Below are 26,120 nucleotides of genomic sequence, written 5' to 3'. Positions count from 1 at the left end.
AAAAAAATAAAAAATATATGGAGAACAGTGGGGTGAATTATAATACATGGAGGACTGTGGGTGCAGTATAATACACGGAGTACTATGGATGCAGTATAATATATAGAGGACTATGGGTTCAGTATAATATTTGGAGGATTATGGGGTGAATTATAATACATGGAGAACTACGAGTGCAGTATACTCTATGGAGGTCTATGGGAGGCATTATAAAACATGCAAGACTATGGGGGCTGCATTATAATATAAGGAGGACCATGGGGTGCAGTATAATATATGGAGGACTATGGGGTAAATTATAATACATGGAGGACTATGGGAGTGCATTATAAGACATGCAAGACTATGGGGGCTGCATTATAATATAAGGAGGACTATGGGGTGCAGTATAATATATGGAGGACTATGGGGTAAATTATAATACATGGAGGACTATGGGAGTGCATTATAAGACATGCAGGACTATGGGGGCTGCATTATAATATATGGATTACTTAGGGGTACAGTATAATATACTGAGGACTATGGGGTGGAGGACTGTGGGGTGCATTCTAATATATGAACGGTTATGTGGGACCCATTATACTATATGGAATGGTATGTGGGGCCCATTAAAGTATTTGCAGAGCTATAAACGAGGGGGGACAAAGATACAAGCATGGGATGGGAAAGTTTTGAGGCTCTTTCCCTCAGCACCAAGCTTTCACATTCTCTGCTATACATCTTTCCCTCAGCACCCTGCTTTCCCATGCTCTGATATCATGGAAAATCTGGGTGCTGAGGGAAAAATGTATAGCAGAGCATGGGGAACGTGGATGCTGAGGACAATATATCAGAACATAGGAAAGCCGGGTGCTGATAGAAAAAGGGATTTCAGATCATGGGAACCTGAGTGCTGAGGGAAAAAGCCCAGTGTCAGCAACACTATCCCATACCCCGAGTGTTGGTGCACGGCTGGGGAGGCCCAGGTCCAAACTGTGTACTGAGGTCCATCAAACTTTAGTTACGCCACTGCATGGTTGCACCATGGGAGAGAATAATAATGTAATATGAAATGACTAATATCACTGATCAAATGACTTTTTAACAATGTACTCCCACCGACATGTGTTATGCTTTAATGTGGCCATAAGTCCACTACTGGCATTGCATTTAAACAGAGCTTATATACAGCAATGCCCAACTGAGTGGATTATTCAAATAAATAATCACATCAAAAAGAATAAGAATCAATCCCATGAACCACAAGGAGAACTCCATACAAGATTGCTCAACCTTCAATCCAGCCAAGGAAACAATGTCCCAGGCTCTAAGACACCAGAGAAAGGTTGAAACTTCTTCTATTTATTAATTCCATTACAAAAAAGACAAATATATTGTAGTAGCAAAACAATGTAGTGAGTTTTGGCCAAATGTCCTTTATCAAGCAAGACAAGAATAAAAAGCAAAGCACATGTGGTAGCTATTTAAACAGTACGGTAACTAGTTCTGTCTTGAACTATTCATTGTTTGTTCTCCAGTCATCAAGGCAACTGCCGTGAACACTACGGGTAATAAAAATAGAAAGGCAAATAAAAAACATCATAACATCATATCTGTTTTGTGCACGGGAGCAAGTTATTCATATGACAACTATAACCCACATTATATAGCTAACCGATCATCTCAGAGTGTATTCACTCATGTTTACTTTTAAAGGGTTTCCTGAGAAAACGACCGTCACATTCTTCAAGTTGCAACCTGTCACATGTCAAGACAGGTTGCAGCCTGGATATCACGCCATTTTCTGAGAACCTCAGTAATATGGACAGATAAACACATAGGGAAGTATTGCCAAAAATACTTCCCAAATGCTAAACTGGCTCCAGGCCTCACATATGTTCCTGGACCAATCTCCTACATGTAACACTACCAACATTTATCTCTACAGTATTACATTCTAGATTTGAGGTCTATGCTATCAAAATATTACAGACTTCACTGGCTCTCATGTATCAGGGCAGCTCTGACAGTAGAAATCACCCTAGTAAATTAAAAACAGTGCTGGGTAGTTGAAAGTTCACTTACAAACATATAAGTGTGAAAAAATAATCTTCTTGTTGCTGATCGACACACTATTAACGAGAACGCTAAGTTAAATTGTATGCAAATTAGGTTACACGTATACATAGTGGAGAGTTCCAAGTTTTGAGGGCACCACCCAGTACTAAGGATGCAGATATACCCAACTCATGTACAGTGCCTTGCAAAAGTATTCAGGCCCCCTTGAATTTTTCAACTTTTTCCCACATTTCAGGCTTCAAACATAAAGATAAAAATTTTAATGTTATGGGGAATAATCAACAACAAGTGGGACACAATTGTGAAGGTGAATAATATTTATTGCTTATTTTAAATTTTTGTAAAAAATAAAAAACTTAAAATTGGGGCGTGCAATATTATTTGGCCCCTTTACTTTCAGTGCAGCAAACTCACTCCAGAAATTCATTGACAATGGTCCAATGTTGTCCTAAATGACTGATGATGATAAATATAAGCCACCTGTGTGTAATCAAGTCTCTGGAAAAATGCACCTGCTCTGTGATAGTCTCAGTGTTCTGTTTAAAGCATCATGAAGACCAAGGAACACAACAGGCAGGTCCGTGATTCTGTTGTGGAGAAGTTTAAAGCTGGATTTGGTTGCAAAAAGATTTCCAAAACTTTAAACATCCCAAGTAGTACTGTGCAAGCAATCATATTAAAATGGAAGGAGTATCATACCACTGCAAATCTACCAAGACCCGGCCGTCCCTCAAAAATTTCATGTCAAACAAGGAGAAGACTGATCAGAGATGCAGCCAAGCGGCCCATGATCACTCTGGATGAACTGCAGAGATCTACAGCTGAGGTGGGAGAGACTATCCATAGGACAACAATCAGTCGTACACTGCACAAATTTGGCCTTTATGGAACAGTGGCAAGAAGAAAGCCATTTCTCAAAGATATCCATAAAAAGTGTCTTTTAACGTTTGCCACAAGCCACCTGGGAGACACACCAAACATGTGGAAGAAGGTGCTCTGGTCAGATGAAACCAAAATTGAACTATTTGGGCACAGTGCCAAACAATATGTTTGGCGTAAAAGCAACACAGCTCATCACCCTGAACACAACATCCCCACTGTCAAACATGGTGGTGGCAGCATCATGGTTTGGGCCTGCTTTGCTTCACCAGGGACAGGGAAGATGGATAAAATTGAAGGGGAAGATGGATGGAGCCAAATACAGGACCATTCTTGAAGAACACCTGTTGGAGTTTGCAAAAGACCTTAGACTGGGACAGAGATTTGTCTTCCAACAAGACAATTATCCCAAACATAAAGCAAAATCTACATTGGAAAGGTTCACAAATAAACGTATGCAGATGTTAGAATGGCCAAGTCAAAGTCCAGACCTGAATCCAATCGAGAATCTGTGGAAAGAGCTGAAAACTGCTGTTCACAAACGCTCTCCATGCAACCTCACTCAGCTCCAGCTATTTGCAAAGAAAGAATAGGCAAGAATTTCAGTCTCTCGATGAGCAAAACTAATAGACACATACCCCAAGCGACTTGCAGCTGTAATCACAGTAAAAGGTTGTGTGACGCCCTGGGCAAGCCAGGGGTCACAGGTCACAACCCACCACACCCTACACCTCACACGATAGCCGGGAGGAGGAACCGATTGTTCCCTCTGCCCCACTACCTAGCCCCACTGACACCGGACCCCGGAGGTCCACCCGTCCCAACCTAGGTAAGCCCCCACTTAGGTACAGGGAAACCGTTCTCTAAAAGGGGGGGGGAAGAAAACAGGTGTGTTAAAGTGTGTTTGTTGAAAAGTTTAAAAGAATGATAAGCAAAATGATTACCGTGAACGTCACCTGATCTGAAACCGTGACTTGCAACCGGCCGTGCCGGCACCGTTGTCCCTGTGGGGACCGTTTAAAATGTTTGCATGAGGAACTGCTCATGGACAAGCCCGTGAACTTGCAGGGCAACCACAAACGTTAGTGGCATGTAAATAAGTTGTTTTACCGTTACCGTTTCCGCAGTTACCGCCTCCGGAGAGGCAGGTTGGAGGGAGAGCCCGCAGCAGAGCAGGCTGGGGTCTAGCCACCACAGGAACCGGTGGCTACCCTCTGGAGGGGAAGGACAGATCCCGCTCGGGTAACTTGTGCTGGACTTGGGTCAAGGGGTGCTGCCTGGGCTTTAGGGGCAGCATCAGGGCCAGGTTGCTTGGGTGGGAGAGAGCGGAGACCGTAACCGTAAACCGTTTGCAACGTTTAAGAAATGTGCCTCCCGATGTGGGATGATGTCATAAATTGTTATGTTACCGTTTACCTTTTTATATATTTTTCAGAAAATAAAACCGGTGTTGGACGGGCAGCCCGCGGACGGTCTGCATTTTGCTAAGGGGGAATGTGACGCCCTGGGCAAGCCAGGGGTCACAGGTCACAACACCACCACACCCTACACCCCAGTTAGGAACACCCAAGCTAACCAAAATCCTTGTTGCCTTCCTCCAGGGGCTGATGTCCACACCAGGGGGTGGGCCAGGCGGTTAGCTCCGCCCACCGAGGAGTTCACAGCCCTGGAGGCGGGAGGAACCAGGCAGAGAAGTTTAGGAAATGAAAGTAGAAGGAGGTGAAGTGGTAGTGGAGCTAAAGAGAAAAGCTAAAGTAACAGAAAAGTGAGCGTAGTAAAGCCTGAAGTTGGTCCGGGTGTGTGCCCCGGACTGTGACAGCAAGGTCAGCAGACGGCGGTGATAGTCTGCAGGAGGGACTGCTCGGAGGTTGCTGGAAGGACCGCGGACGGGTGGTGACCCGGCGGTCTGGAGCAGTATACGAAGAACAGTCAGCACCAGGGCAGGGGCCTTTCGGATCCCGGCAAGGCTAGGAGTCGCCATAATTTGCTAAATCCGTCAGTGAAGGGGACCTCTGTGTCCTAACAACCAAGTCCCGATTGAAGGCAACAGCCCGACCGTGAAGGGGAGACACCGCCACCGCCAGGGCACCAGTTTCCCAGGCCCAGCGCCTGCGGGCAAAGTAGAGCTCCTTCGGCCCAGCTTGAAGCCGAGGAGTGGGTAACCGGTGGGGACCCATCGCTACCAAAGAGACTTTCATAGGTGCAGGGAAGAGACCGTCACCGCTAACTGCAGGGAACATCAGCACCGTGAACCGTCCGAGGGACCCGTCCAACCAGCCGTTTGTTTACCGAGAACTGTGTCGTGTTTACTGGCTGAGTGAGTACCTCCGTGGCGTGCGGCACAGCGCTGTCCCTGCGCCCCTGCACCTCCACAGGCCCCATACCCGCCTGTCCACCATCCCAACCCGATCACTGGGCCCCGGGAGCACCACAACCCCTACCCACGGAGGGGCACATCAACAACTGGCTGCTCCATACCATCGCCGGGCTCCCCATACAAAGCAGCGGTGGTGTTAACAAATCACCACAACCGTGGGTGGCGTCACGGACAATAAACTATCCCAACAACCCAATCCCCTTTTCACTAACGGGCGAGGAGCGCCGCTCGAGTCCCCGGGATCCGGCCCATCGCTCGAGCCACCAAGCAGCGGCAGGCCGCAGCGGCAGCCGGACCCGAGCAGCAGGGAGAGCACGGCGTCCCCTCCTCCGCCCGCGACAACTTGGCGTCACAAACAGGATCTTACCGCTCTGCCGTTGGGTAGAGGTGCGCCTTGTGACCACCGGAGGTATCCGGCCGGAAAATTTGAGAAGCCGCCATCTTTGGCGCGAAAAGTTCCCGCTCGAGCGTCTTCTCGAGTAGCAGAGGCGCGAAGGCCAAAACCCCGCCCCGATAGAGGAGGGGCCAGAAAGAAGCTAAGGGGGACGGAAACAAGATGTCTGCGCCCGACGGAGCCGCTGGAGGAGCGGTGGTCGCAGCCGCGGTGGCACCCGCGGATGGGAATGGGCCTGCCCAGGTCCCGGCCGCGCTGGCGGGAGGTGCCGCGGCCCCCGCGCTCGCTCAGGTGATGCCGTTCTCCTTGCCCTATGCGCCCGGAGCTGCCTGGCTACCGCAGTATGACGGGAAACCGGATGCCTTACAGGTCTTCCGGAAAAAGCTTAACCCGTTGTTAGAGCTGTACCCCGTGACCGATAAGCAACGTGCAGCGATAGTGCTAGGCCAGTTAACCGGCGCGGCTGAGCAGGAAGCGGAGACCTGGGCCAAGGGGGACCGGCTCTCTGTAGCCACCATCTTTGAGAAGCTACAGACTGCCTTTGAGACCCGGACTGAAGCTGAGCTGAGGATTCAGTTTTACCAGTGCCGGCAACAGGCTGTGGATAGCATTCGGGACTATGCTTTACGTCTGCAAACCGCCCTCCGCACACTAAAGCGGGTGAATCCTATCAATGAGGTGGACAGCAGCAAGATGTTAGTAGAGCAATTTGTGCAGGGGATGAGATCCCCTGAGGATTGCAAACAACTCCGGCTCTGGGCCCTAGAACACCCTGATGTGGACTTTGCTGTGCTAAAGGAACGGGCCATTAAAGCACTACAGACCTCGGCCTCAGAAGTTTTGGAGCCAGCCCCGTGGCCCATTGAGACAGCCCCCGTGGTGGCGGCCCCTGCCCTACCAACCTCTCCAATACCTACAGCCCCAAGCAGCACGATGGAGGAACTGGCAGCCCAGGTCCGTCGCATGGACGGAGACCTCGCCAAGATTCTTGCTGCACTCCAACCGTTGACCAGACCTCAGCCTCCAGCACAGATACAGCTTGCCGACAGCCCTGAGGATGTCCCCTGGATGCAGCGGAGAAGTGCTAACAACCCGCGGAGCAGACCTCCAACCTGCTACAAGTGGCATAAGCCTGGGCATTACTTCCGACAGTGCCCGTTAAACGAGCAACCCCTGGGGCCACAGGCCAACCCTCAGGAGTAGAACCCCGTGGCCCCCCAGACTGGCGGGACCGGTATATCGGGGCTTGGCCCATCATCCCCGTGGCTGTGGACGGCATACCGGTGATGGCTCTCTTGGACACTGGATCACAGGTAACCACCATACCATACACACTGTACCAGCGGTATTGGGGGACAGACGAGCTGGCGCCCCCAGACACTAGTATAACGTTAATTGCTGCTAATGGACTCCCATTGACCCAAGTGGGGTATAAACAGGTGGCTATGACAGTGGGGCAAGCTGAACTGCAACACCAGGGTATGATTGTGATCATGAATGAACCCAGCGATCATAACCCGAAGATAGTGCTAGGAACCAATGTGATGGAGCACTGTATGGGTGATGTGTTGGCCCTACTTTAACAGCTGGCCATCACGGCGGCGGGGAGCCGACAGAGAGCTGTGCAGCGTGAGATCCGAGCCTTGATGTACCGCCAGCATGTAAACTCAACAGGAGGAGAGATTGGTGGAGTGAGAGTGATGGATGTTGCTCCGTTGATTGTGCCCCCCAGGAGTTAGATGATGATTTGGTGTAGGGCAGCAGTAGGGCCTCAGGGGCGTGACTACCCTGCCATGATGGAGCCCATACCCTCCGAGCACTGGCCCACTGTAATGGCCGCCCGAGGAGTGGTAGACGTGAAGAAGGGGAGACTGCCCGTGGGGGTGCTGAACTGTGGGGAGGAAGAGGTCAGGCTTCCCCGGTATGCCACCATTGCCAAGCTACTCACCCTGGATCCCCACACCATCCACGAAGCCAGTCCCTCAGTCTCCCCACCTACTACCAGCACTCCCCCGCCTCCAGGGGAGGTAAATGAGTGGCACCAACAGCTACACGTGGGCACTGATGATACCCCCACACATCACAGAGCAGGGGTATACAGGGTGGTGCGGGAGTACGAACAGGTTTTCAGTAAACATCCACTAGACTTTGGGCAGATCAAGGGGGTCCAACACCATATCCCCACCGGTGAACACCCCCCTATCAAAGAGAGGTACAGGCCTATTCCCCCTGCACATTACCAGTGTGCCAAAGATATGTTGAGGAATATGAAGTAGGCAGGGGTTATTCGGGACAGCTGTAGTCCCTGGGCCGCTCCGTTGGTACTGGTCAAGAAGAAGGATGGTACCATGCGGATGTGTGTGGACTACCGGAAGATTAATCAGATAACCCACAAAGATGCCTACCCACTGCCCCGTATTGAAGAGTCTTTGGCCGCACTGCGAACTGCAAACTACTTCTCTACCCTTGACCTCACCAGTGGGTACTGGCAAGTGGCCGTGGCCCTGGAAGACCGGGAGAAAACCGCCTTCACCACCCCAATGGGACTCTGTGAATTCAATAGTATGCCGTTCGGGCTGTGCAATGCCCCGGGAACCTTCCAACGGCTGATGGAGTGCTGTCTGGGACACCTAAACTTCGAGACCGTCCTATTGTACTTGGATGATGTGATTGTTTACTCCCAGACGTATGAAGCCCATCTGGAGCACCTGGCCGAGGTGTTCGCGTCCCTTGCCAAATATGGGATGAAGTTGAAGCCCTCCAAGTGCCACCTGCTGAAACCCAGAGTGCAGTACCTGGGGCATGTGGTAAGTGCGGAAGGTGTTGCCCCCGACCCTGAAAAGATCACTGCCATCCAGGACTGGCCAAGACCAACCACCGTGAGGGAAGTAAGGCAGTTTTTGGGTCTGGTGGGGTACTACCGGCGCTTCATCAAGGGGTACACGAAGATGGCTGCGCCCATGCAAGACCTCCTCGTGGGACAGACCAAAGGTGGTAGACCCATCGGAACCCCACTGGTGTGGGAGGACAGGTAGGAGGAATCCTTCCGTCAGCTGAAAGCGGCCTTGACTGGAGAAGAGGTCCTAGCGTACCCTGACTACGGCTGCCCATTCATCCTCTACACAGACGCCAGCAATGTGGGTTTGGGGGCAGTCCTGTCCCAGGTCCAGGAAGGAAAGGAGAAGGTGATTGCCTATGCTAGTCGAAAACTCCGGCCGACCGAAAGGAACCCTGAGAACTACAGCTCCTTCAAGCTCGAGCTCCTGGCACCTAGTGTGGGCTATCACCGAGCGGTTCCGCCACTACTTGGCCGCAGCAAAATTCACCGCTTTCACGGATAACAATCCGTTGACTCATCTGGACACGGCCAAGCTGGGCGCGTTGGAACAGCGGTGGGTGGCCAGACTAGCCAACTATGACTTCACCATCAAATATAGGGCCGGTCGTGTCAACATCAATGCTGATGCCCTCTCCCGGATGCCCCACTTGTCAGAAGGTGGGTGCGAAGATGATGACCTCGAGGAGATCGAGTTGCCTGCATTCCACCGGCCACCAACTGAGAAGGTACAAGTCCACCAACAACGGGTGAACCTGGATCCGCTGCCCAGTCAGGAGTGGCAGGAAGCTCAAAATCGGGCGCCCGCTGTCCGCTTAGTCAAGACCCTGGTGGAGCAAGGCGCTGCTGGGATGGACCCTGCTGCCCCAGCTGAAGCCCAACGCTTGTGGAAAGAGCGGACCCGGCTGTGTCTACACCAGGGGAGGTTGTACCGTGAGCTGATCAACCCGAAAACCCATGAGAAAATCCGCCAGTTGGTTATTCCCCAAGCCGATGTACCCACTGTCCTGCAGGCGTACCATGATGGTGCCGGCCATTTCGGGTGGAAGAAGCTGGAGATGCTGTTGAGAGAGCGGTTCTACTGGAGTGGGATGCGGGAGTCTGTGGAGGCCTGGTGTCGAGAGTGCGGTCCTTGTACGTTGAGGAGGAAGGATGAAGCCAGCCAGAAGGCTCCCCTACGCCCGATCGTTACACACCAACCGCTGGAGCTGGTCGCCTTGGACCATGTAAAGCTCACCCCCAGCCGAAGTGGGTACACTTACGCTCTGACCATAGTAGATCATTACTCCCGGTTCATGGTGGTTGTCCCGGTCAAGGACTTAACCGGCCGTACCGCTGCTAGAGCGTTCCAAGCTTACTTCTGTCGACCCCATGGATACCCTGAGAAGGTGCTTACCGACCAAGGTCCGGCCTTTGAGGCGGAGGTGTTCCATGAGTTCTGTCAGCTGTACGGTTGCAAGAAGATCCGGACCACTCCTTACCATGCCCAGACCAACGGTATGTGTGAGAAGATGAACCACCTGGTCCTTAGCCTCCTCAAGACGTTGCCGTTGGAGGAGCGGAACCTGTGGCCGGAGAAGCTGCCTGACTTGGTCGATATATACAACAATATCCCGTGTAGCTCAACGAAGTGCACCCCAGCGTATCTGATGAGGGCACGGCCTGGCCGACTGCCGGTGGACCTGGAAATGGGACTGGAAGCCCCAGAGACACTCCCCTCAACGGCTGAATGGGACACCCGGCGGAGGGTGCAGTACCGACAGATTCAGGAGTATGTGGAGAAGAACCTCAGTCGGAGTCGAGAACAACAGGAGCAGCGCTTCAATCAGAAAGCGTCTGCGGGCCCTTTCCAGCCTGGAGATGTGGTGTTAAAGAGGAAGAGGAAAGCCCACAAGCTGGATGATCAATGGGAACAAATCCCATACGTCATCCAATCCACAGGATGGGAAGGTGGAAAGGCCTACCAGATCAGTCGTGACCAAGGGGGCACCTTGGCCACGGTTTCCCGGGTCCATCTGAAAAGGTGCCCACCAGCATTGAGGGCGATGGCTGAAGTACCAGCTCCTCCACCAGCAGAGAAGGCAAAAGAGGTGATCCACACTGTGATGGGTGACTTCCCAGCAGACTGGCCTACACAGAACGGCGCGGTGATTCTTCCAGTGATACTGTTCCCACAACCTGTGGATGAAGAAGTAGTGGAAGCGGTCAACCGTGAGCCAGAACCAGTGCCAGTGCCCAGGGATGAACCTGTGCCCAGCTCCCCTATGCCTCCGCCTGCCCCACACGATAGCCGGGAGGAGGAACCGATTGTTCCCTCTGCCCCACTACCTAACCCCACTGACACCGGACCCCGGAGGTCCACCCGTCCCAACCTAGGTAAGCCCCCACTTAGGTACAGGGAAACCGTTCTCTAAAAGGGGGGGGGAAGAAAACAGGTGTGTTAAAGTGTGTTTGTTGAAAAGTTTAAAAGAATGATAAGCAAAATGATTACCGTGAAAGTCATCTGATCTGAAACCGTGATTTGCAACCGGCCATGCCGGCACCGTTGTCCCTGTGGGGACCGTTTAAAATGTTTGCATGAGGAACTGCTCATGGACAAGCCCGTGAACTTGCAGGGCAACCACAAACGTTAGTGGCATGTAAATAGGTTGTTTTACCGTTACCGTTTCCGCAGTTACCGCCTCCGGAGAGGCAGGTTGGAGGGAGGGCCCGCAGCAGAGCAGGCTGGGGCCCAGCCACCACAGGAACCGGTGGCTACCCTCTGGAGGGGAAGGACAGATCCCGCTCGGGTAACTTGTGCTGGACTTGGGTCAAGGGGTGCTGCCTGGGCTTTAGGGGCAGCATCAGGGCCAGGTTGCTTGGGTGGGAGAGAGCAGAGACCATAACCGTAAACCGTTTGCAACGTTTAAGAAATGTGCCTCCCGATGTGGGATGATGTCATAAATTGTTATGTTACCGTTTACCTTTTTATATATTTTTCAGAAAATAAAACCGGTGTTGGACGGGCAGCCCGCGGACGGTCTGCATTTTGCTAAGGGGGAATGTGACGTCCTGGGCAAGCCAGGGGTCACAGGTCACAACACCACCACACCCTACACCCCAGTTAGGAACACCCAAGCTAACCAAAATCCTTGTTGCCTTCCTCCAGGGGCTGATGTCCACACCAGGGGGTGGGCCAGGTGGTTGGCTCCGCCCACCGAGGAGTTCACAGCCCTGGAGGCGGGAGGAACCAGGCAGAGAAGTTTAGGAAGTGAAAGTAGAAGGAGGTGAAGTGGTAGTGGAGCTAAAGAGAAAAGCTAAAGTAACAGAAAAGTGAGCGTAGTAAAGCCTGAAGTTGGTCCGGGTGTGTGCCCCGGACTGTGACAGCAAGGTCAGCAGATGGCGGTGATAGTCTGCAGGAGGGACTGCTCGGAGGTTGCTGGAAGGACCGCGGACGGGTGGTGACCCGGCGGTCTGGAGCAGTATACGAAGAACAGTCAGCACCAGGGCAGGGGCCTTTCGGATCCCGGCAAGGCTAGGAGTCGCCATAATTTGCTAAATCCGTCAGTGAAGGGGACCTCTGTCTCCTAACAACCAAGTCCCGATTGAAGGCAACAGCCCAACCGTGAAGGGGAGACACCGCCACCACCAGGGCACCAGTTTCCCAGGGCCAGCGCCTGCGGGCAAAGTAGAGCTCCTTCGGCCCAGCTTGAAGCCGAGGAGTGGGTAACCGGTGGGGACCCATCGCTACCAAAGAGACTTTCATAGGTGCAGGGAAGAGACCGTCACCGCTAACTGCAGGGAACATCAGCACCGTGAACTGTCCGAGGGACCCGTCCAACCAGCCGTTTGTTTACCGAGAACTGTATCGTGTTTACTGGCTGAGTGAGTACCTCCGTGGCGTGCGGCACAGCGCTGTCCCTGCGCCCCTGCACCTCCACAGGCCCCATACCCGCCTGTCCACCATCCCAACCCGATCACTGGGCCCCGGGAGCACCACAACCCCTACCCACGGAGGGGCACATCAACAACTGGCTGCTCCATACCATCACTCCCGGGCTCCCCATACAAAGCAGCGGTGGTGTTAACAAATCACCACAACCGTGGGTGGCGTCACGGACAATAAACTATCCCAACAACCCAATCCCCTTTTCACTCACGGGTGAGGAGCGCCACTCGAGTCCCCGGGATCCGGCCCATCGCTCGAGCCACCGAGCAGCGGCAGGCCGCAGCAGCTGCAGCGGCAGCCGGACCCGAGCAGCAGGGAGAGCGCGGTGTCCCCTCCTCCGCCCGCGACAGTTGCGCTACAAAGTATTAACTTAAAGGGGACGAATAATATTGCACGCTCCAATTTTAAGTTTTTCATTTTTTACAAAAATTTAAAATTAGCAATAAATATCGTTCAACTTCACAATTGTGTCCCACTTGTTGTTCTTCACCATAAAATTTAAATTTTTTATCTTTTTGTTTGAAGCCTGAAATGTGGGAGAAAGTTGAAAAATTCAAGGGGGCCGAATATTTTCGCAAAGCACTGTATTTTCATGATAAAGCAATTTAACAGAAGTTATGCTGTCTGTGTGTTTTCTATGATGCCACACTATTAAGTTTTTAATGATAAATTAATAATGATAAATTTTTAAATTATATCTGGACTGCTGAACATTTTTCTTTTGTTTTGCTGATCCATGCATTCCAGTATGGTGCTCTGGGTGAAGTTGTGAAAAAAACAAGTTATCTAGTAAAAGTAAAAATGGACAATGCATTTCGAAAGTGTTACGCTTTCTTCTTCGGGTCATATACTGTATATGTCCAGGGCCGCCATCTGGGCATTACAACCATGACTGGTGAATGGGGGCCGGTGAAGAGGGGGGCTCAGGGGGCCCTGGGTAATTATTTAGCTTTGTGAAGCCCCAGGTCGGCCAGGCACCCCTCTTCACTGGACCCAAGTCACAGCTGCAGCAGAGGGACTCGGCAGTGTTGGTTCAGCCACTGCACATGATTAAGGTGCAAGCGAAGCATTTCTAGGGCATCGCATGCAAATTAGCCATGTGGTGGGAGGCAAGGTGATTGGAGTAGAGCAGGGCACTGGCACGTCATCCCACAGTCCTGCATGATGAGGTCATCACTCTGCAACCTCATCACACTGCTGCAGGAAACACAGAGGTGGCAAGTACGCAGCATCCAACAGGGACAGGTAGGTGCTCCGTGAGCTGAAGATCACTGGGGGTCAATAGCGTAGCTACTGGGAACGGCAAAGGGATCTGTTGACCTGGGCCCATGACATAAAGGGGACCACCCAGATCTACTGGCCCCTATGGCCATGTTAAGACACCAGGTTTTTTTTGTTTTAATAAACTCATTTCCCTTTTGCTGAGCCCAGTAGCAAATACGGCAATTTTTTTAAGGGGGAGTGGGTTTAATACATAAGTGTGCTGCAGAGGCAGGGAAGCTCTATTCTGCTCCCGACCTAGACGGAAGAAAATATCTGCAAGTGGTGCAGGACCTGTGATGACGTCAAGCCCATGTGACCCGTATGGGAGAAGCCAGAGATAAAGGAGAAGCTGTAGAAGATGAGAGCACATGACAGGTAATGAGGAAAGAAGAGGTCATGAGAGGTGCAGGGTGTGACAGAAGGGTACAGGCTGTGACAGAAAGGTGCAGGCTGTGACAAGGGTGCAGGCTGTGTGGGATAGAGGGACATAGACTGTAACAGAGGGGTAAACATGTTACCTGGTTAGGGGCCCACTAAGAAGTTTTGCCCCCTCTGAGTCAAACTCCTAGCTACGCCTCTGCCGGGGGTGGTGGAGGGATCGCCATCCCCAGTCCCTTCCTTGATTTAGCTGGATGTGCATCGGAGGGCACACATACAGCTGAACTGCATCACAGCTCAGAGACGAAGACGCAGGATGTGGGAGCCGGGGAGGGTGAGTAAAATGTTTGTTTGTTCTTTTCTCTTAGAAGTAGACAAATATATGAAGAGAGGCTCAGGAAGAGTACATATATACAAGAAGGAGGACATACAGTTAGGTCCAGAAATATTTGGACAGTGACACAATTTTCGCGAGTTGGGCTCTGCATGCCACCACATTGGATTTGAAATGAAACCTCTACAACAGAATTCAAGTGCAGATTGTAACGTTTAATTTGAAGGTTTGAACAAAAATATCTGATAGAAATTGTAGGAATTGTACACATTTCTTTACAAACACTCCACATTTTAGGAGGTCAAAAGTAATTGGACAAATAAACCAAACCCAAACAAAATATTTTTATTTTCAATATTTTGTTGCGAATCCTTTGGAGGCAATCACTGCCTTAAGTCTGGAACCCATGGACATCACCAAACGCTGGGTTTCCTCATTCTTAATGCTTTGCCAGGCCTTTACAGCCGCAGCCTTCAGGTCTTGCTTGTTTGTGGGTCTTTCCGTCTTAAGTCTGGATTTGAGTAAGTGAAATGCATGCTCAATTGGGTTAAGATCTGCTGATTGACTTGGCCATTGCAGAATGTTCCACTTTTTTGCACTCATGAACTCCTGGGTAGCTTTGGCTGTATGCTTGGGGTCATTGTCCATCTGTACTATGAAGCGCCGTCCGATCAACTTTGTGGCATTTGGCTGAATCTGGGCTGAAAGTATATCCCGGTACACGTCAGAATTCATCCGGCTACTCTTGTCTGCTGTTATGTCATCAATAAACACAAGTGACCCAGTGCCATTGAAAGCCATGCATGCCCATGCCATCACGTTGCCTCCACCATGTTTTACAGAGGATGTGGTGTGCCTTGGATCATGTGCCGTTCCCTTTCTTCTCCAAACTTTTTTCTTCCCATCATTCTGGTACAGGTTGATCTTTGTCTCATCTGTCCATAGAATACTTTTCCAGAACTGAGCTGGCTTCATGAGGTGTTTTTCAGCAAATTTAACTCTGGCCTGTCTATTTTTGGAATTGATGAATGGTTTGCATCTAGATGTGAACACTTTGTATTTACTTTCATGGAGTCTTCTCTTTACTGTTGACTTAGAGACAGATACACCTACTTCACTGAGAGTGTTCTGAACTTCAGTTGATGTTGTGAACGGGTTCTTCTTCACCAAAGAAAGTATGCGGCGATCATCCACCACTGTTGTCATCCGTGGACGCCCAGGCCTTTTTGAGTTCCCAAGCTCACCAGTCAATTCCTTTTTTCTCAGAATGTACCCGACTGTTGATTTTGCTACTCCAAGCATGTCTGCTATCTCTCTGATGGATTTTTTCTTTTTTTTCAGCCTCAGGATGTTCTGCTTCACCTCAATTGAGAGTTCCTTAGACCGCATGTTGTCTGGTCACAGCAACAGCTTCCAAATGCAAAACCACACACCTGTAATCAACCCCAGACCTGTTAACTACTTCATTGATTACAGGTTAACGAGGGAGACGCCTTCAGAGTTAATTGCAGCCCTTAGAGTCCCTTGTCCAATTACTTTTGGTCCCTTTAAAAAGAGGAGGCTATGCATTACAGAGCTATGATTCCTAAACCCTTTCTCCAATTTGGATGTGAAAACTCTCATATTGCAGCTGGGAGTGTGCACTTTCAGCCCATATTATATATATAATTGTATTTCTGAACATGTTTTTGTAAACAGCTAAAATAAAACTTGTGTCACTGTCCAAATATTTCTGGACCTAACTGTATATACCATAAAGGGGACAAAAACCAGGATGGGGAAATATATACCAGAATGTGCCCAGGAGGGGGCTATATGTACCCAAGGAGGGGCCCAGGATGGGGACATATATGCTGGGATGGGGACAAATAAACCAGGATGGGAACATATACACCAGAAGGAGGACATATATACCAGGAATGGTACAGAAACCAGGATAGGGACATATATACCAGAATGTGGACAGGCAGGGGATATACATACCATTAGGTGCCCAGGATGGGACATATATACCAGTATGGGGACATATATACCAGGATGGGGTCAAATGTACCAAGAAGAGGATATATATGCTAGGAAGAGGTAATAAACCAAGATGGTGACATATATACCAGGAGAAGGACATATATACCAGGAGGATATTATACAGAGGGGCAATTTTTGTGGGGGTATAAAATACATAGGGGTAAAGTGTGTGAGGCAGTGTGTGTGGGAGGATATATATTTATATATATATATATATATATATATATATATATATATATATATATATATATATATAAAAAATAAATAAATAAAGGGGGGAAGCTGTGTGGGTGGATAGTATACAAAGGGGCAGTATAATTGAGGGATATTATACAGATGGGCAGTGTGTTTGGGGATATTATACAGTGACAGTATGTGTGGGGGATATACAGAGGAGCAGTCTGTGTGTGGGAGAGATATTAAACAGAAGAGCAGTGTGTGAGGGGATATTATACAGAGGGGCATGGTGTGGGGGTATATTATGCGGAGGGGTAGTGTGTGTGTGGGGATTTTATACCTAGGGGCAGTGTGGGAGAGATATTATGGAGAGGGGCGGTATGCAGGGTGTAGTATGGAGAGGGGCGACGTAGAGGGTGTGTTGAAGAGGGTGTATTATTAATTTTCTGAGGGAAATACTTCATTTTCTGGAACAACTTCAAGGGTGCTAACACTGTTGGCCATGACTTTGTATATATACAGTACAGACCAAAAGTTTGGACAAACCTTCTCATTCATAGAGTTTTCTTTATTTTCATGACTATAAAAATTGTAGATTCACATTGACGGCATCAAAACTATGAATTAAAACATGTGGAATGAAATCCTTAAAACAGTGTGAAACAACTGAAAATATGTCTGATATTCTAGGTTCTTCTTGAAATTCCTAGTGGCAGTCCTGTATATGTCATACATCGCAATGCGAATAAAATACATGATTTTTGTCACAAGTACCTTCCAAAAGAGGTACCCTTGGTGTAATCAAGATTTGAAAACATAAAAAGGAAGAATCAAATTTCTACGGTTTACATAAAGTTAACTTCACATACACATTATTGTCTGAAGTGATTCTTTATTCAAAAACGTTCATATAGATAAGTAGATAGATAGAGATTCAAAGAAAGAAGCCACACGATGCAGCTTATTAAACGTATAACTATTTATATTAGATACAGTATTTTAATTGATATATCACTGCACTATGGATAATGGATTTACCGCATAATATTATAACTATTTCTATCCCAATGGATAGATGCCACAAGCTTGTAGAAAATGTTGATGCCAATTAGAGGCAAAAGGCCAAAGAAAGCCATAAAAAGCAAAAGACCATACTTGGAAGGTCATTGGGGAAGAACACAGGATGGCTATAGACCTTAGGACTGGGTGGTGCCTTCAAAACGTGGTGTTTTTCCATTTGAATCTACTCATCTAATAGTGCTGACGAAGGATAATCCCTGCTAGGTTTACCAAGGAAGAGTAGACCTAACTCAAGGTGAGTATATACACTATTTACTATATAAACTTTTTGGTTTCAATATAGTATCTTAGTAGACTGCCTCTATATTTTTTTCTCCTCTGAAATTCATTAGGCAGGAGCTCTGGCTGTTGTAAAAAATATCACCCAATTACAGTTCTATACAATTTTTATTTATCCTTTGAAGAAAACAACACAAAGAAACAACCCAAAGTCATTGCTCCTGGTACTGAAATCCCACACATTTCAACACATGTACTGTACATTATTTCAATGAATTACCCACAGAGACATGGCTGCCCAAGGAGATGACAGCTAATTGTTAGTTGTCTTTATGTACAATGTTACATATGCTCTGTTACCCTCCAAAGTACGTCTTCCAAGCATTCATTAACTGATCTTTCCCTCTTTTAACTCTGCATTCAGTTGCCTCCATTGTGTTGACTCTGCACCTCTTCTGTGTAATCTTGAAGTGACACCATGAGTTCTTATTTCATTTACTATGGATTGCAGTTGAATTATAACAAGAGAGGACAAATTGGATGTATCTGATGGTTGCTGTTAAGAAAAATGAAAAAACATATAATTTTCATATAAAAGACTAATATATATATATATATATATATATATATATATATATATATACACACACACACACACACACACACACACACACACACACACACACAGTATGCTAAACTTACATGCATTAAACAGTGTTGCAAAGATTGAGGTTGCTTTAAAAAATATCAGATCACCTTGTCGTGGTTATTAGGCTCACATGCATTGACTATGCATAAGCTAAGTATCTCTTTTTTTCAAATATTGCTATAGCAGTAATGTGATACTAGAGTTCCCTTATTCATTTTTAACATTTTAGAGTGCGACTGTTTATATTGTATCCCCCTCTTTTTTTGCTTGGATTTGCACTCCCCCCATTTGGCACAGGTGATTTTAATCAGCAGGAGACTGCAAGAGCGGTCCGCCTTTTTTTGCTCCCAGTTCACATATGGGAGCCAGTGGGAGGTGAGTGTGCAGTTCCTATCACTGTGTGCTGGTGCTGTGTGGTGGCGGCTGTTGTGGTGGTGTCGTGTCGGTGGGGCGGCGCGGCCTGGAGCCTTGGGGGCTTTGCCTTGCAGCATTGGCTCTGTGAGGCACCAGGTCGCCTGCCCTGCTGGTGCTTTGTCGCTGCAGTGGTGGTTAGTGCACAGTGCCGCACTAAAAGGTTTAGTATAGGGACCCACTCAAGAGGTTTGCCGTGACGTTGCAGTGGGTTTAATACAATCTGATCAGAATGTTAACAAAAGAACTTCATGTTCTATTAAATTTTTTGCCTAGCGGCTTTAGATCATTGTATGTTTTGGGATGTGCGATCCATGTCTTTTTCTTTATAGTGTGTTTGTATTTTTGTAGTTTAAAACACAGTCATAAACTGAAACAGAAATAGCTGTGTAGGAGGCTCAAAATTGGCAGAAGAACAGCCAAACTTATATAAAAGGTGTGGGTGAGGAAGACAGTTTCATGTCACAAGTTATACACCATAGGAAGACTGAGCACGGCAAAAAGACAAAGATTTTCAGACTGTTGCTTCAAGATGTGCAACAGGCAATGACCACAAACATACAGCCAATATAACTAAGATCTATTTTCTGTCCCCCCAGCCCTAAACTCAACATCATCAGTCTGGGATTATATGCTGAGACATAAGGAGTTGCACACACCTACATCCACATCCTACATCTGTGGTTCCAAGATGTTTGGAACAACATCCCTGCTGAGTTTTTACAAAAACTATGCAAATGTAACTCTAAAGGGTGCTTTACACACTGTGACATCGCTAACGATATATCGTCGGGGTCACGTCGTTAGTGACGCACATCCGGCGCCGTTAGCGACATCGCAGCGTGTGACACCAAGGAATGACGATCAATGATCGCAAAAGCGTCAAAAATCGTTGATCGTTGACACGTCGCTCCTTTACATAATATCGTTGCTGTTGCAGGTACAATGTTGTACGTCGTTCCTGCGGCATCACACATCGCTGTGTGTGACACCGCAGGAACGATGAACATCTCCTTACCTGCGTCCACCGGAAAGGAGGTGGGCGGGATATTCTGGCTGCTCATCTCCGCCCCTCCTCTGCTATTGGGCGGCCACTTAGTGACGCCTCAGTGACGTCGCTATGACGCCGAACGCACCTCCTCCTTGAAGGAGGGATTGTTTGGCGGTCACAGCGATGTTGCTGAAAAGGTATGTGCGTGTGACGCTGCCATAGCGATAATGTTCGCTACGGCAGCGATCACCAAATGTCACACGAACGACGGGGGCGGGTGCTATCGCGCACCACATCGCTAGCTATCGCTAGCGATGTCGCAGTGTGTAAAGCACCCTTAAGACTTGATGCTGATTTGAAGGAAAAGGGCGGTCACACCAAATATTGATTTAGATATCTCTTTTGTTCACTCACTTTGCATTTGGTTAATTCATAAGTAGGAATTTTTAACACCTCTAATTTTGTAAGTGCTCTTACTGTGCAGCATTTTTTCCACACCTTGCCTTTATATTTATAAAAAAAAAAAGAGTAAAACAAAAATGATTGTGTGCCCAAAACAATCAGGCTATAACTTTGAGAAATGGAATGAGTTTCCCCATTAACTATTGCCAGCTTGTGTTTCTATGGTCTGTGACTGCAGAGATCTCCAGCACTACCATAGACAATGGAGGGAGAAATGGTATATACAGTCATCACTCCATTCATGGCATATCAGAGTGATGGGAGTCCCATCAGTGGAACCTCCAATAATCTGCAAGTTATAACTTATTATATAGATAAGTTATAACATACTAAATTCAGAAATCCTTTTAATACTCACATTACCTCTAATGAGGAGTTCCTCCAAGAGTAACATACTATAAAGAAAAAGACATGAATCGCACATCCCAAAAAAATACAATGATCTAAAGCCGTCAGGCAAAAAATTAAATAGAACATGAGGTTCTTTGTTACCATTCTGATCAGATTGTATTAAGCCCACTGCTAGGTCACGGCAAACTTCTTGAGTGGGCCCCTATTCTAAACCTTAGGCTGGAAACACATCCATGCGAGTAAAATCGGTCCGAGTTGGCTGAAAAAAACTCGGCTGATTTTAGTTCATGTTAGGTCAAAGTGTAATGCATTTGCACTGCGATCTTGAGATTTTTCTCATGATTGCAGTGCGTGTGCAATGCGTGTGTGATCCGTGTCTGATCCTTTTTTTTCTCAGCAGCTGTCATCTGCCATTCAGCTCGGCTACATGGCCGCTGACAGCAGCCACAGACAGCCATGTAGCAGAGCCGTGAAGCACTCTCCGGTGACCGCTAATCTCCTGAGTGACTGAATTGAGCAGCGCGATTCACTCAGGTTACCCGCGGCCAGCTGTATTCTCCCCCTGTGACCGCAACTCACCTGTGACTTCATCGCTGTCACTCAGAAGACTTGCTGTCACTGTTGGAGGATCCAACGGTAGCCGCGAGTAACCTGATTGACATCAGCTGATCGCGCTTCTCACCTCAGTTGCTGCGTGGAGCTGACAGGAGCGGCGGTGTCTTCTGCAGCTCCTGTCACCTTCATGTAGCAGAGCTGGAAGTGACGCGGGACCTCCGTGGATTACGTCGGACAAGGATGTTTTTTTTGCGTACTTAATAAAGTGGTGAACGAGGGTCTTTGTTATTGTTTATTATTTCAAATAAAGGATTGTTTTTACTGTGTGTTTATTAACTTTAATTTACAGGTTAATCATTGGGGGTTTCTCATAGACGCCTGCAATGATTAATCTAGGATTTAGTGGCAGCTATGGGCTACCATTAACTCCTTATTACCCCGATTGCCAATGCACCAGGGCAAATCGGGAAAGAGCCGGGTACAGTCCCAGAACAGTCGCATCTAATAGAAGCGGCCATTCTGGGCGGCTGCTGGCTGATATTGTAAGGCTGGGGGGCTCCCCATAACGTGGAGCTCCCCATCCTGTGAATACCAGCCTTCAGCCGTATGGCTTTATCTGGCTGGTATTGAGGGGGACCGCACGCCGTTTTTTTTAATTATTTATTTTACTGCACAGCATAGACACGCCCACCGGCTGCTGTGATTTGTTGCAGTGAGACAGCTGTCACTCAGCGTGGGGGCGTGTCTGACTGCAACCAATCATAGGTGCCGGTGGGCGGGTAAAGCAGGGAATACGAGATTGAATAGTGAGCGGCCGGCTTTTTCAAAAGAGGAGAAGCCGCCGGAGCAGTGTGAACGCCGTGCAGCGCCGCGCTGGTGATCGGGGATCGGTGAGTATGAGAGAGGGGGGGAGAGGGATAGACCGACATGGACAGAGAGTGAGGGACAACAGTATATGGAGAAAAAGAGCTACATATAGCAGGGAGCACACCTACAATAGTATATATAAAAGGCAAACCTTTATTGTGACAGCAAGAATAAAAACACTAAAAACATGACACACAAGATGACACGGCCTGATACCCCTTGTGACCCCCGTCATATGCAAACCACGAGCAATAATAATGTGCAAATGCAAAAAAGTCATACATGGAAAATACATGAACATGCAATGATAAAAAATGGCTAATAACAAGTGCCACACAAATGCACAGTGCCAACTGGCTCACTCTTGTCCAAGGAATACCGCCTATGAAAAGTATGTATACACGTAGTGACACTGAAAAAAACGGCCGTAATAAGCAAATGTATAACCATAGGCAAAAAAGCTTCATGAAGGATGGCAGCCAATAGAGGCAAAGTGGCAACAACGTGTAAATAGGCAGAGCCAGGGGAGGTACACAAGGGACAGGGAATACCGTGGAGAACCCACGCGTATCGCCGCACAGCGGCTTCCTCAGGGCAAGTGTGTACATCGTAGCCCACAACAAAGGAGTTATATAAGCCAATTGATAATGAATACATAAAAATCACCTGTGTGAAAGCTGGCAGTGGATCCAAACCATGGCCGTATAGGAGCGCGTATTACAGCGGCTGTAATGCGAGGAGATGCGCGCCGCCATCTTGGAAGTTCCGCGCATGCGCGGAAAGTCAAAGATAGATCGCACGTCATCCCTGGGAACCCGCGTATGCGCAGTATCACTAGTGCGCGGGAAAGCAGTAATAAGCACAGGAGATCCTGTGCATGGTCACAATGGTCCGCAGCACCTTCATTAATTGTGGTAATGGAGCAAAAAAGATTATATGCAAGAGGAAGAACCAAACAATAATGTTAGAATAACGAAATTAAAGTAAAATAAAATAAAATAAAGCTGTAGGAGGGGAAATCAAAACAAAAAGGGTTATATATGTTTTACTGCACAGCATAGACACGCCCACCGGCTGCTGTGATTGGTTGCAGTGAGACAGCTGTCACTCAGCGTGGGGGCGTGTCTGACTTCAACCAATGATAGGTGCCGGTGGGCGGGTAAAGCAGGGAATACGAGATTGAATAATGAGCGGCCGGCTTTTTCAAAAGAGGAGAAGCCGCCGGAGCAGCAGTGTGAAGGCCGTGCAGCGCCGCGCTGGTGATCGGGGATCGGTGAGTATGAGAGAGGGGGGAGAGGGATAGACCGACATGGACAGAGAGTGAGGGACAGAGATAGTGACCGACCGACAGACCGACCTACAGAGAGAGAATAGAGACCGAGAGGGAGAGACCGACTGACAGAGAATAGTGATTGACAGACATTGTGAGACATCACTCGTTTCCAGTGTTTTAAGAAACATGCGAGAAATGTATTTAGAAAATCGGATGTCACTAGGATGGTGTGAGTGCCGTCCCGTGACATCCGATTTTTTACAGGCTCCCATAGACTTGCATTGGAGAGACTCACAGTAGAAACTTGCAAAAAAGCAGCATGCTGCGATTTTTTTCTCAGTCCGATTTGGACTGAGAAAAAAAATCGCAAATGCGAGCTGAATCATTCACTAACATGTGTCCGATTCCAATGCGAGATTTTCTCGCATTGCTCTACTCCGAGAAACTCGCAAGTGAGAAGCAGCCCTTATAGTGCGGCACTGTGCACTAACCACTGCTGTAGCGACAAAGCACCAGCAGGGCAAGTGACCTGGTGCCTCACAGCACCCATGCTACAAGGCGAAGCCCCCGTGGCTCCAGGCCCCACTGACACGACACCACCACAACAGCGACCAACACGCAGTACCAGCACACAGTGAGAGGAGCTGCGCACTTACCTCTCACTGGCTCCCATATGTGAACTGGGAGCAAAAAAGGATGACCCCTTTTGCAGTCTCCTGCTGATTAAAATCACCTGTGCCGAATAGGGGGAGTGCAGATCCAAGAAAAAAGCAGAGGGGTATAGAATGTTGTATAACACACTATAAAGAAAAAGACATGGATCGCACATCCCAAAAATACAATCATCTAAAGCCGTTAGGCAAAAAATTAAATAGAACATGAGATTCTTTGTTACCATTCTGATCAGATTGTATTAAGCCCACTGCCACGACAAGGCAAACCTCTTGAGTGGCGCCCTGCTGGCGCTTTGTCACTGCAGCAGTGGATAGTGCACAGTGCCGCACTACAAGGTTTAGAATAGGGACCCACTCAAGAGGTTCGCTGTGACGTAGCAGTGGGCTTAATACTAATCTTATCATAATGGTAACAAAGAACCTCATGTTCTATTTAATTTTTTGCCTGGCGGCTTTAGTTCATTGTATTTTTTGGGATGTGCGATCCATGTCTTTTACTTCAGTGTGTTATACAACATTCTATCCGCCTCTGCTTTTTTCTTGGATCTGCACTCCCCCCATTCGGCACAGGTGATTTTATTCAGCAGGAGATTGCAAGAGGGGTCCGCCTTTTTTGCTACCAGTTCACATATGGGAGCCAGTGGGAGGTGAGTGCGCAGCTCCTCTCACTGTGTGCTGGTACTGAGTGGTGGCCGATGTTGTGGTGGTATCGTGTCAGTGGGGCGGCGCGTCCTGGAGCCTTGGTGGCTTTGCCTTGCAGCATGGGTGCTGTAAGGAACCAGGTCACCTGCCCTGCTGGTGCTTTGTCGCTGCATCAGTGGTTAGTGCACAGTGCCGCACTATAAGGTTTAGAATAGGGACCCACTCAAGAGGTTCGCCATGACATGGCAGTGGCCTTAAAACAATCTGATCAGAATGGTAACAAAGAAACTCATGTTCTATTTAATTTTTTGCCTAGCCGCTTTAGATCATTGTATTTTTTGGGATGTGCGATCCATGTCTTTTTCTTCATAGTGTGTTCCTCCAAGGGTAATATTGCTTACGCATTCTTAGGGGAAAAAAATAAAGAATGAATAAATTCTCTTAAGATTCCTTTTAAACTTACTTGTGTTAAAGCTCTGAGAAGTCTTAATAATACCAGCTCTTCCAGGAGAACTGGTAGTGAAGAAAGTTTGCTAACACACTGCAGAAGACAGCAAAGAGTCTCTCCCTGACACTGTAAAATACAATCAGATTAAAAATATATATATATTTATTAGTTTCAGAAACTTTAAAAAAAAAAGAGAATAACAGAACACCGGCTACATTTAGGGTGGCTATGGTGTTGCTGAGAATCCATATATTCCTTGTGGGACCATTAGGTACGCTCACACTGGTAAATAAAAATCGGTCCCGATTCTCATACAGAAAAATGGGATGAGTGAAATCCGGGTGGTATTTCGTATGTTATGCAAGTGCTATGGGAGTGTGCAATTATTTTCTCTTCTAGCATCTGTATGACATTAGTTTTTTTCTCAGCAACTATAATTCTGGAATCATTTACAGGACCATTACAGAGTTCTATACTATACAATGATAGTGTATCTGTAAAAAAGAACATGCGTGTGCCGTCCGTTTCTCACACCCATTTTCTTGCATTGGCGAGTCATGTCCGACAGACGAGTGCAATCGCTGCATGCTGCAATTTATTCTTCAGTCCGATTTGAGCTGAGGACAAACTCACAGATCTGCTCTACCTCTCTGGTGGAACATATGTAATCATGTGATGGCCTTGAGATTAGGATAGACCCCATGCACAAAACCATTTGGCCATTGTACCTGGCACCTGCATATTTTCACATCCCAATGTTAGTTTGGGCAGTTGAGCCAAATAAAGTGACTCTTTTCATTGTGGCTTACCAGCAATACCCATTAAAATAAATAAATAAATAAATAA

The 26,120-nt window shown here is 48.0% G+C and overlaps 1 protein-coding gene across 2 annotated transcripts in view; it reads right to left on the bottom strand.

Annotated features, from left to right (window-relative positions):
- Window positions 1-17,234: 17,234 nt before the first annotated feature.
- LOC142301605 (protein tyrosine phosphatase domain-containing protein 1-like) overlaps window positions 17,235-26,120 on the bottom strand; it is a 68,869-nt gene continuing 59,983 nt past the window's right edge. For both annotated transcript variants that reach the window (XM_075342635.1, XM_075342634.1), the window contains 2 exons: window positions 25,290-25,400; window positions 17,235-18,507 (listed from right to left, as the gene is read on the bottom strand). In XM_075342635.1, the coding sequence (XP_075198750.1) occupies window positions 18,340-18,507; window positions 25,290-25,400 (279 nt within the window). In that variant the 3' untranslated portion in view covers window positions 17,235-18,339. The remainder of the gene's footprint in view (window positions 18,508-25,289; window positions 25,401-26,120) is intronic.

The sequence above is a fragment of the Anomaloglossus baeobatrachus genome, chromosome 4 (genome assembly GCF_048569485.1).
Source record: "Anomaloglossus baeobatrachus isolate aAnoBae1 chromosome 4, aAnoBae1.hap1, whole genome shotgun sequence".
In the NCBI taxonomy this organism is placed as follows: domain Eukaryota; kingdom Metazoa; phylum Chordata; class Amphibia; order Anura; family Aromobatidae; genus Anomaloglossus; species Anomaloglossus baeobatrachus.
Note: the sequence above shows the minus strand (reverse complement) of the source record. Positions and strands in the feature narration are given on the sequence as shown.